The sequence below is a fragment of the Alosa sapidissima genome, chromosome 14, assembly GCF_018492685.1.
Source record: "Alosa sapidissima isolate fAloSap1 chromosome 14, fAloSap1.pri, whole genome shotgun sequence".
Taxonomy (NCBI): domain Eukaryota; kingdom Metazoa; phylum Chordata; class Actinopteri; order Clupeiformes; family Clupeidae; genus Alosa; species Alosa sapidissima.
The window spans coordinates 16,233,933-16,246,382 of record NC_055970.1 but is presented as its reverse complement, the minus strand read 5'-3'; the positions used below and the strand labels follow the sequence as shown (position 1 = coordinate 16,246,382).

The 12,450-nt window shown below is 44.6% G+C and overlaps 1 protein-coding gene across 21 annotated transcripts in view; it reads left to right on the top strand.

The window, feature by feature from the left end:
• madd (MAP-kinase activating death domain) overlaps positions 1 to 12,450 on the top strand; it is a 57,823-nt gene that overhangs the window by 7,772 nt on the left and 37,601 nt on the right. For all 21 annotated transcript variants that reach the window (XM_042061440.1, XM_042061444.1, XM_042061452.1 and 18 more), the window contains exons 3-7: positions 79 to 356; positions 954 to 1,266; positions 10,279 to 10,588; positions 11,627 to 11,758; positions 12,158 to 12,271. In XM_042061440.1, the coding sequence (XP_041917374.1) occupies positions 79 to 356; positions 954 to 1,266; positions 10,279 to 10,588; positions 11,627 to 11,758; positions 12,158 to 12,271 (1,147 nt within the window). The remainder of the gene's footprint in view (positions 1 to 78; positions 357 to 953; positions 1,267 to 10,278; positions 10,589 to 11,626; positions 11,759 to 12,157; positions 12,272 to 12,450) is intronic.

Genomic DNA, 12,450 nt, shown 5'->3' with positions numbered 1-12,450 from the left:
GAGCTTTCATCACCTCACTTGTCTGTCTGTCTCTGTCTCTGTCTTTGCCCCCCCCGCCCCCCCCCCCCCGGCCCACAGGCAGCCCTGCAGTGACAGCGTGGCTCAGACACCCCAGTTGCTGCGGCGCTACCCTCTGGAGGACCACCCGGAATTCCCGCTGCCGCCGGACGTGGTGTTCTTCTGCCAGCCCGAGGGCTGCCTGAGCATTCGCCAGCGCCGCGTCAGTCTCCGTGACGACGCCTCCTTCGTCTTCACCCTCACCGACAAGGACTCGGGCGTCACGCGCTATGGCATCTGCGTCAACTTCTACCGCTCGTTCCAGCGTGGACACCACAGACCCCGGACAGAGGCCAGAGGTGGGTGCACTGGACACTTATGTGACCACTGAAGATCGGGACTGGCACAGTCTTATGGTCTGTTCTGATTCAAAGTGATTTGGGCTGTACTGGCTGCTGGGTTCAGCATGGTATAGTAATCGCCATGAGGAGCATGCAAGCTCACTGAGTGGCGGCAAGTCATTGGAAACAATGGGGTTCATTGCCCCATTACACATACATATTACACATGCATTACAGATATAACACACGTCCCATTTACAATGTTGTTGGTGAAAGCTCATAACCTCCCTATACCTATAGACCCTTTCAACTGCACAAACAAATATGTGCGTTCCTAAGGCATTAACGGTGGCAGAGAAAACATCATTGAGCTGATGGTAACTTGGGGACAAACAAGAATTAAAGAAAGTTTTAAAGTCGACATTTTGCTGAGCGTTACGCTTAAGTGCGATTCATTTTCATTTCAAAGTACCTATGTTGGTTTTGAACGTTTCAACCGGAAACCCTCTATACCTCCTACAACCATTTGTTTTATCTTGTGTTAGACTGCTGTAGTTTGTTGTGATTGGTTTGTTGTCTTAAAATGGAGGTTCACATGTGGCTTTGCATCTTCAGGAGACAAGGCTGCCCCGACGACAGAAATGGGGGTGGAGGCCACGGAGAAGACGGAGCTGTCCTCTGCCGACGAGACTGTGCCGGACTCCGTGGCCCCTCCGGCTGAGACGGGCCCCGCCAAGTCGCCCCGGCCGAAGCGCGGGGGTCGTGTGGCCCCCCGCATTCGCAACAGCAGCCTGACGTCGCTCTGCATCCTCAGCCACTACCCCTTCTTCTCCACCTTCCGCGAGTGTCTCTACATCCTCAAGCGCATGGTGGACTGCTGCAGCCAGAGGCTCAACCAGCGCGCCGGCCTGCCCAAGGGCACACAGAGGTCAGTCAGTCAGCCGCTCCGCACAGAGGTCCATCCATTGTTTTTGACATTATAATTTGTCTGCTGTGGGTGGAGTACATTGCAGATGGCATTAGGTGTGTGGTTACAACTGACAATGTTGAATCAGCTTTTGTAAGAGCTTTTGTATAATCTGAGACACAGGTGGATGATTTGGCTTTTCCACATCCGTATTCCACGTATACGTTTTGCAAAATCTCAATTGAATCTCTATAAACAATTGAAGTATTTGGCAACATCAGTCACCTTAAGAATGTTCACATGTAGTGGTAGCCTACGGCTTAAGTTCTTTGCATTGAATAAGCCTCACTCCCTAGCCTTAGCCTCCGTTCTAGCATTGCCACCTTCCATGCCTGAGGTTGCCCTTTGTAGACTGTTCTTATTGACACAAAGCAGGTTATACATGCAATTTTAGTTTTTATTGGCCATAGTAGCCTACCTCCGACTGGAAAGCACAACTCTGTTTAAATGACATAACAGATTAATGAGATTTAGGGAAAGTGTGTAGTGTGACATGTTATTTAGATTATCTGAAGTGGTTGGTCATTCCATGTTCCATTACTTGTTGACCATGTTAAGGTCTTGAGTTATAAACTAATGGTAATTTTGATACCACAGATGAATGAAGACCCAGTCAGGTAGGGAAACTCAAGAACAGAGCTTTATTTACAGTGATACACATCAAAGGAGAGACAGCAGGACTTAAGATCCTAAAGATCCACCAGCTGCTCTATCTAGACCAGGAAATAGTTTGGGTTTAAGTATCCTTCCAGGCTGATGGGAGATGCCGTTGGTCATCCCATCTCATGTGGACTACACTGAATCAGACTCTGATTAGTGGCAGCCTGTCAATCCGGAGCAGATAGCTACTGACGTAAAAGTCATAATATTCTCGCTTATCTCTAAACACATAGATATACACAGGGACAGTACAGGAACAGAATGAAATAACAACAATCATCTCATATGTGGAAGAACTAGGGTTGCAAAATTCCGGGAATTTTCAAAGTTGGAAACTATTAACAGGAATAAACGGGAATTAATGGGAATAAACTTGGAATTTTTAATATGGCAAGTTAGTCTATAACAGGGAACTTAAATGTAGTGGACAATACCCCATGTTGAGCATAATATTAGTTAAAACAACCTGATTTAATGCAATTTCAGTCGAATTTCTACCCTGCACATCAGTCGATCACATGCACACAGCAATCAGCATAGGCTAGACATAAAGGAAACCTATGGTGCGTTCATGTGCATGGGAAAAAAAGGTTTAACCAATCGGATTTTGTTCTTGAGTGGTGTGGTATATCTTGGTCCGGTTCAGTGTTGCTAGTTTAGCACGCTAGTAAACAATAGGCAGACAATGGGATTCCCGCTAGCATGCTAGCTAGCTTTGTATGCTAAGCTAAGCGAAAATACGAACATACAAATCATATTGCTTATTACGAAACAAAATGTTTAATGTTTGTATATGAAACAGTTTGTATGAATTACCCAAAATTTCCAATTAATTCCCATAATTTCCTTTAACTCCATTAAAGTTTCCAATTTGGAATATTTCCAAAATTCCCCAGCTTAACTTCCCATGGTAAGTTTCCGGAAATTTACCCGAAATTTTCCGCCCCTTTGCAACCCTAGGAAGAACACATAACAGAAACATAAGGACATAAATATGGAGTCAGAACAACGCCATAAAGATTGTGTGCCCGTGAAAAGATATTCACATGTGTAATAGAGTTTTGTATTCGAGGATATGATTTGCACAGGTGTAGAACCGTTTTGTAACTGTGGAATTAATTTGTCTGGGTGCAAAAAAAATGCGTACCTGCAGAAATAATTTGTGCACTTGTATACATTTGTCCACAAGGATTTAGTTTGAATGTGTGTGGAACAGCTTCATAGCTACAGGCATGGTAGAAGTGCGACATCTATCTTTCGTGTGCAAACTGGATCTACGAAGCTACAAAACTTTTTTACAGACACGAATTTTGGCAGTGTTTTGTTGTCGTTTCTGAAGAGCCAATCAGCGAACTTTGGCACGGTCTTGACAGCGTTTCTGCAGAGCCAATCAACACATTGCATTGCCTACTGACTAGCCAATCAGGGGACGTCCTGCATCAATCATTCTGCCAATGTTAGTTTTGGACTGGATATTTACATGCCAACACAAAATGTATTTAAAAAATATGTTCTCCTCCAAACTGCAAGGCAGTGCTTCACGTGTGCGGGCGTGAAGGTGAGCGCGGCAGACAGAAAGGAAGAGTCCGGCAGAGTAACATCCAGTTAAACTTGTTACAGTTAGGCCGTGGAATGAAAGGGCAGTTAGACCGTGGAATGAAAGGGTAGTTAGGCCGTGGAATGAAAGGGCTTTTTCGTAATGTTTGCTAAGCCTATAGGAGCACTGTTTTCCTAAACTTCATTAAACCGTGATCCCTATATGAGGCGTTCCTGACTGTAACGTTAAGGATAGCAATTTGCGGGTCGCCTCGGGTGGGGTTGATATTTAATGCACATATTGGTAGGTCAGGTGGGTTGGCATAACAAACTCTTATTTGGCTACTTTTACAACTTTTTGTGTTGGCATGTAAATATCCAGTCCAAAACTAACATTGGCAGAATGATTGATGCTGGATTTGAACCAATGATCCTTAGATCAAAGCTCGCTCCTCTAACCACTGTGCTGTGCTACGGCACATCTTGTATATTGTGAAACTGCAATAATTTTTAACACTTAAAGCCTCGGTTACTAGGTAACGATAAAGGTAATTCTTGATTCTTCTTGCTTAGCCTACAAACTGACGGTTTTATGCGTTCACTAAACAAAGATTATGGAAATTAAACACCACTTTTCCGTCAAAAACCTTGTTGTAAAAGGCATAACTTTATTTAGATTTAAGACCTAAGTTCGCTAGCTCTGTGCCTGACCCTGTTCGAGAGATGTGATGCAGGACGTCCTGATTGGCTAGTCAGTAGGCAATGCAATGTGTTGATTGGCTCTGCAGAAACACTGTCAAGACCGTGCCAAAGTTCGCTGACTGGCTCTTCAGAAACGGCGACAAAACACTGCCAAAATTCGTGTCTGTAAAAAAGTTTTGTAGCTTCGAAGATACATAAACCACTATATAGATAGATAGATACTTTATTGATCCCCAGGGGAAATTCAAGGTCTCACCAGCATACATACAACACAAACACATTCTTTAACAGCAGAAAGAGTAATTAAAGTATATAATATAAAAACACAACTAAGCAGTAAGGACAGTAGAAGATAAAGAATATGCTAAATATACTAAAATACAAATTATACTAACACTTAATACAATATATAAAAATATACTAAAATACAAATTACAAAAATACAAATTATACTAACACTTAATCTAAATCAATTCTAAAAACAGTATCCACATAGTGGACTCAATATATGCAAATGTGCTAATATAGCACGCAAACAGTGAGGCATAAAGACAGTGGTACAAATGGCTAGTGGACAGACAGTACCAAACATGGAGGGGGTGAAGAGGCAGACAGACTATGCAGAGAAGTCTATCTCTCCTCTTTCCTTAAGTGAGGCATTGAACTGTTCAATGGCCCTGGGGACAAATGACTTTCTCAGTCTGTCAGTTGTGCGTTATATATAATAAGTTCTGAATCCAATACTCTCAAAACATTATTTTTCATATGCTTGGTTCACTTTGCTAGTTGGTAAAAGAGAGAAAAAACTACTCACAACATACTAACACCACAGCTTTGCTGGATAAGCAACTGTGTCTGTGTGGGACTGAGCAACTTATGCTTTCCAGTGCTCAGATGCAAGAAGAGCACAGTCTGTGTCTGTGTCTGTGCGTGCGTGCATGAGTGTGAATGTAAGGTGTGAAGTTTATTCCTCTCTCTTGAGCGCGGCTCTTCCCAAGGCTGCTTATGTAACCCTGCCTGCCACAGTGCAGAAGATGAGGAGCTTCAGCAGGGCCTCTTCCTGGAGCACTAAAATAGAACTCGGATAGATAATTGCACCAGGCCCTTATGTATTTCTGCTGGCGTTCGGGAGAAACGCTCACTCTTCACTGTGGAGAGACCTGTCCTCCACATCCGTATGGCATCAAACGATGCAGTGTTAACCCTTCCCCCACTCTCCCACCACTTGTCTGCTCCAGGCTTTTCCTCACCACATCCTCCTCTCCTCTGGTTACCTAGCAACCACTCCGATGGCAGTGCACAAATCAAGATATTGAGGCGGAATTTCTTTACAATCACCCCCCTCAACCCAGTACCCCCTGCCCAATAAACAAAGCTCTCTTAAGGATTAACATGATGTGCTCCTATTGGTGGTTATGTTTACTGTTATGTTGCTATGATGTTTGTCATTAAGAAGAAACATGGGTAACAGCATTCTGAAGCACCTAGAATGGGGAATAATCAGCAAAGAGCTTTATTAAGCTTGATAGTTATAGGATTGCATAATTTTGATGTGCGTGCTCGTTGGTGTAATTATATGGTAACTAGATCACATTTTCCCCGTATAAAGACATCAAGCCAATTTATTGGATTCTTTACGAGAATGTTGCTTTCGGGCAGGATTTAATTTGCCATCCATTGGCAGCTGCTCGCTGCTGACAGATTTCAGCAATTTTCATGTTTGGTTTCTACCAGAATAGCAGAGCAGTGCTGTACAGTGTGTGCGGTCAATGTGTTCTGTTTGAAATGGTTCCCGTAGGCTCCTGCGGAGAACTCCGCCTGGCCTGTACGGTCACGGCAATGAGTAAGAGCGACCTCGGTGTGTGTCCGTCCACTGCAGTAGCCACTTCCAGTGTGTGCCTCAGGCATACACACACACACACACACACACACACACAGCCAGACACACAAAAGCACACATACACACATGGGTGGATGATCCGGCCACAGCGTTGTGTCTTACATAAGCACGTTATTCATCCTCAAACTGGTTTTCTTCTGCTCAGTCCAAATATGGTGTCGTTTGTTGTCTCACTGCAAAGAATCAAAGCGGAAGCACATTATTTAATGGTGGAAAAACAAACACTTGTCTTTGTGTCTATCTCTACAGAGTGATTGCCTTCTCCCGTCTCCTCTTGCCTCATCAGCATGGCATTCCCACTATGACCTTAACTTGCATCACCAATGCCGTGTCATTTCACATTATTATTTATCCAAACACTGTTACGCAGAGCTTGTGGAAAGCACTCGTTGTGTCCGTTGCTTTGACATACCAATTCGGAAAACCCCGGTGGACACTTGCGCTCGTAAATACCAAGCTGTTGTCTCTGGACGCGGGCTTCCTTTTGACTCTCTGAGCGTTTGACCTTTTCACATCCCAGTGTTGCTGGCAAGGAATGGCATGGGTCATCCTTCCACGTCCGAGGTCCTGAGGTCAGTCGTTGTGGCAATCTGCCGGTGACCTCTGAGGGCTTCTGACGTCCACCACATGACCACTGGATGATCGACAGGGTTGCGCCATTAGACTTAATGATGTGACGACCCCCAAGTGCTGTGGCATCTCAGCACAGAGAGAGAGAGAGAGAGAGAGATCTTACCAAGTGTTATAATCTTATATTAAGATAAAAAATCTAGTTAGTATTGTTTTTAGTAAAAAGATACTTACTCTGAGCTCTCTTGTAAGATTATTTGACTTAAAAATAAGTCAAAATCTTCTTAAATTAAGACATGAAAACAAGTAAATGTATCTGCCAGTGAAGTAAGTAATTGTATCTTAATTTAAGATTTAAGACAATTTAAGGTAAATTTACTTACTCCACTGGCAGATACATTTACTTGTTTTTATGTCTTAATTTAAGAAGATTTTGACTTATTTTCAGTCAAATAATCTTACAAGAAAGCTCAAAGTAGATCTTTACTAATAACAATACTACTATAACTAGATTTTTTATCTTAATATAAGATTATAACACTTGGTAAGATATCATTTTTTGCAGTGGAGAGAGAGGAGGTTAGGGCATAGTGGGCTCTTTGTTAGTGGTGTTTTCAGTGAATCTTTCTCCTAGAAGCTGATTTCGTATCGCAAATACGCTGGTTTTAAAGGACCATACAGCCTGTGCTGTGGCCCTCATGTGGTCCAATGTGGTGTTATTTGTACTGGCCAACTCAAGTCAAGCCACGCGCTCCAGATCCACCATGTTCAAAATAATTTTGCTGAAATCCACTTTTAAAACAAAACCTAATAAATTACTGCAGGAAAGAGAGAGAGAGCGAGCGACAGAGAGAGATTTAACCAGCCGTGAAACTGAACGTCAGAGAATGATAGAGGGTGAGACTCCGTGTGTGTGTGTGTGTGTGTGTTTGTTGTAGGGATGGAGAGAGAGATGCAGACTGTGTGTGTGTGTGTGTGTTTTAGAGATGGGGCGTCTTATGTAACTCTTGGTTGTCTGGAGCAGCCTGGGTGACAGATTGAGGTCGTTGGCTGTCCTGCGGGACCGGCTGGGAGAGGTGGGAGGTTTGTACAGATGAGCATACGACGGCCGCGTCTACGCTCTCACACAGTCGTCGTCCGTTAAACAGCCCCCAGCTCCAAAGCTGTTCCAGCACCCGTCTGGCATAATTGGATAGAGTTCCTCTAGGACTGTGCCTGGCACATCAAACGTAGTATAGCAGTCAGCCAAACTCAACTTCGTTATCACCAATATTGAAGCAACGCTAGGAAAGTCTGCTTATTCATAGTATAAATGAATTTGCTGTGCCTTTAGTCAGTCTTTCTATCCTTTTTCGACTCTTAATTTGTGTAGTCATCTTCATCATCGATCAGCTTTGATGTTAGTAGTCATATTGTGGTGTGAACAAACAGGAGGTAATTTGTTCTACCCATTTAGTCCTAAGGGGACTTTTCTGCCCATTTTCTACCCATCTAAAACCAACAAAAAGGGCTTGTTCCTACAGCGCTGATAGTGCAACACCCGGCGTTCCTGGCACACATAGCCAGTGTTAGAGACTCCATTCTCCTTTCTGTAAGTTAGTGTGGCAATAGAGTTTGAAAAGAGTTTGAAGCCGTGATGTTAGGATAAAAGAACTGGGCTACTTTGTGTTAATCTAATGTTTAATGTTGGTGGCCTCTCAGTGGCTTGGTATTGAGCAATGACTTCTCTCTGCTTGTGTGTATGAGCAGTGGCTGGTCTGTTCTGTGCGTCAGGCCTGTGTGTGTGTTTGTCATTCTCTCCCTCTGGGTCTTTATTAGGGCTGAATAATAGTAATTAGCCAGATAGCAGAGACCCCCACTGTGGCCATCTGGAGCAATTGATGCTCTATAGCAACAGAGTGCTTTACTGGATAGATGTTTAGTTACAGTGCAGCGTTCCAGAATACTTTGGTGCAAGTCTTCATAATGAATGCAGTGCATCACAAATAATAATCTAAAATTCAGTCTAATCAAAAATATTAATTCAGTACATTACAATGCCACTGGGATGAGAGCACAAAGGCGATGCTGGCAAGACAAGCAATCACTACCTTACTCAACGGGGGACTAAGAATAATGCGTCTGACACTTGTGTCTGCGTCTGAATAATGCACTGACACTTGCCACGCACATCAGCGCCGACGTTTTTGCATGACAAACATTTGATAAACAATGAATTTCACAGAGCGGCGCCGGCAAAAATAGAACTGAATCGTAATCGACAAGGTGCCGGCGGGCACTGCGACAGAGTTGGTCGCTGGTGTGCGTGTTTTTTTATGGAAAACAATGGAATCTAATGTAATCAAACGTCAAAAGCGGAGTGTGAGCGCCGCACTCATTTCAACGCCTGTGGTTGGAGCTCGTCAACCTGCTTCCCCACAGCTGCTTACTACTAGTTATAATAGCCTGCCAATGAATTAACACAGGTGTTGAGATTGCATTAGGCTAAGCCCAGGGGAGATGATGGACTACAACCATAAGCCATGTCATTTGGAAGCCTTATACAGACTACACCCCATATGTGTGTGTAGGTTAACATCTGAATGCTTCACAACCACATTCTGTCATCTCTTAATTGGAAAAGCTTTGAAATGGTATACCTGTTTGGATATAAAAGTAAAAATGACAATACAGACGCATTATTCTTAGTCCCCCGGTTAGTAAGGTATTGATAGTGATTGGTTGTCTTGTCAGGTTAGTAAGGTAGTGATTGGTTATCTTGTCAAGTTAGTAAGGTAGTGATTGGTTGTCTTGCCAGGATCGCCTTTCTGCCCTCATCCCAGTGGCATTGTAATCTACTGGATGAGATTGTCCAGCTTGCTGTATGTATGGAAAGGCCTGTTAAACAAGGCCATTATACAGTAAGGAGTGAATGCTGTGCATGCTCAATGCCTTGCCTAAACAGCTACATGAGAAATGTGAAATATGATCTGTATGCACTGGTGGTCCAGAATCTCCATCCTAAGCAAGACTCAACCTCAGATAGCCTATTTGAATAGTACTGTACTGTATGTGTGCAGTGTTCTTGTAAGTGAAGGACCTGACGGAGAGCACGTATCCTATAAATGCCAGTGCTATTTTTACACCTCCTCACTTAGGGGCCTGATAATTCCAAGGTTAGGGGCTTTGTTTGTGTGCTTAGTACATGCCTGTAGGAGAGAAAAACCTCTCTCTCTCTCTCTCTCTCTCTCTCTCTCTCTCTTTCCCACCCACTCTATCGCTCACCCTCTTTTTCCTCACTCCCCCTCTCTGTCTTCTGGTTTCTTTCTCTTTCTTTTTAGGTCCTCTTATTTCGCCCTTATCTAGCCCAGGTCCTCGAATTCTCCACCCTTTTCACTTCATTCTTCCTCTGTCTTCTCTCTCACCCCCCCCCCCCCCTTATACAATCTGTGCATTGCTTATTGTTTATTCTTTGTAAAAAATATGAATATTATCTGTAGCCTATATCGTGGGAGTCACCAGCAGCTAGAACCGAATCCCTTGTGTGTTCACACATCTGATCAATAGATTCTCTCTCTCTCTTTCTCTTTCTCTCTCTCTTTCTCTCCCCCCCCCCCCTCCATCAGGGACACCATGTGGCGCATGTTCACGGGCGCTCTGTCCTCGGAGGAGAAGGAGAAAGGCAGCCCTCCGCTGGCGGATCTGCGAGAGATCGAGTCGTGGGTGTACCGGCTGCTGCGCTCGCCCGTGCCCGTGGCCGGCCAGCGGCGCGTGGACGTGGAGGTGCTGCCGCACGAGCTCCAGCCGGCGCTCACCTTCGCCCTGCCCGACTCCTCGCGCTTCTGCATGGTGGACTTCCCCCTGCACCTGCCTCTGGAGCTGCTGGGGGTGGACGCCTGTCTGATGGTGCTCAGCTGCATCCTGCTCGAGCACAAGGTAAAATGTTCTAGACACATGCATGAAACACCGGGATGCATGTTCCGCACTGGAAGTGCAATGAACTATTGTACAGGTTAAAGAGACCCAAGAGATGAATCATCCATATACATATATGTGTGCCGTGCCGAAAAAGGCAGAAACCATTAAAGATGTACTATATGCATGTGCACAAAAGCTGTTTTCTTACATATTCTGCAATGCTCACCCTCTACGTATTGAAGAATTTCCTTGTTTGGAGATTACGTAAACCGGGTGTCAGAGCGTCCCAGCAAAATCAATAATACCCCATCCCCCACACAGACACATGCACACAAACCCACAAGATATTAATGAGGACACATCACACGTGTGTCCCCATGGTCTCCTGCTGGTCTTTGTTATTGCTGTTGACCGCCATGACCTCGACTGACTTTTGTCCACTCCCCCAGTGCAACTAAAGAGCGTATGAGCTCCGTGTCATTGGCGCGGATGCCTGTGCTGAGGATAACGGGTTGAGTGCCCTGGAGATGAGAGCACGACTCCGCTAATGCGTAATGTGGAGCGCTCGCGGGTCACCGGACTTCTCAGGGATAAAAAAAAAAACGAGTGGCCCTCTTGTGGCCGAGCAGCAGCATGCTTATCCATGGTTCCGTATCGCCATGAACGCCAAATGCCTTGCAGGACACATAAGCATTCTGCCTCTCACACCTAAAACAGTGCTTACTCATCCTCTTGAGCTACTCTCCCTTTTAGGTTTCTGTGTTCCTAATATATTGTTGACTTTTGGATGTTTACTATAATGTGTTTGGCAGTATTTGTGGAATGTTAAAAATTACAGTTAAAGCTGACTTGTATTTAGCAGGTCTACGCTTTTATCTTAAGTGACCTCGCAATTTGATTATCAGTCAGTGACGTTACGTTACCGCTACTCCTTGGGGCTGTATATAATAACAGTGATATAACTGTAATATAGTAGTTGTTGTTGGGCTATATGGCCGAAGCGTAATGTGTGTGTGTGTGTGTGTGTGTGTGTGTGTGTCCCTGTCCTCCGCTCAGGTGGTCCTTCAGTCCCGGGACTACAACGCTCTGTCCATGAGCGTGATGGCGTTCGTGGCCATGATCTACCCTCTGGAGTACATGTTCCCCGTCATTCCTCTGCTGCCCACGTGTATGGCCTCCGCAGAGCAGGTAGGAGGCACTCACATGTGCCCTCTCCCCACTAATGCACTGCAGCCACGGCTGAATTAATAAGGCCAGCTTTTTCAAATGGCAGCATAACAATGAAGATTAATGTGAGATGGATGTTATTAATAACCTAGATAAAGCGGCAAATGCAATGTTGTTTATAACTGTTGGCTCCCAATGGGCAAGACATTTTACAAAAGGCAGTTTCATCTGTTATTCTCAAGCATAGAAATCCATAATAATCTGTATGGTGACAAGTATGATAAACGTGGTCGGCATGCTGAATTATTTAGTTGTGATGATGCATTTTGGTATAGTTTGTTGACTCAGGGAGTGCAGTGGCGTACTGTAATGTGTTGTGTAGTTAATGCCCCCCTCTCTCCTCTGTGCTTTGCCCCACAGCTCCTTCTTGCCCCCACCCCCTACATCATTGGCGTTCCAGCCTCTTTCTTCCTGTACAAGGCCGAGTTCAGGATGCCAGACGACGTGTGGCTGGTTGATCTCGACTGCAACAGGGTTGGTACTCTAGTCCAGGTGCAGTGTGTGGGACACACACCTTGTGTTTGATTCCATGCGTGTCCACTTGCTCATGCAGTGTGTGTGTGTGTGTGTGACACACACCTCGTGTTTGATTCCATGCGTGTCCACTTGTTCATGTCAAGTTACTAACCTCACTTACTAACCTGCTAAGGTCC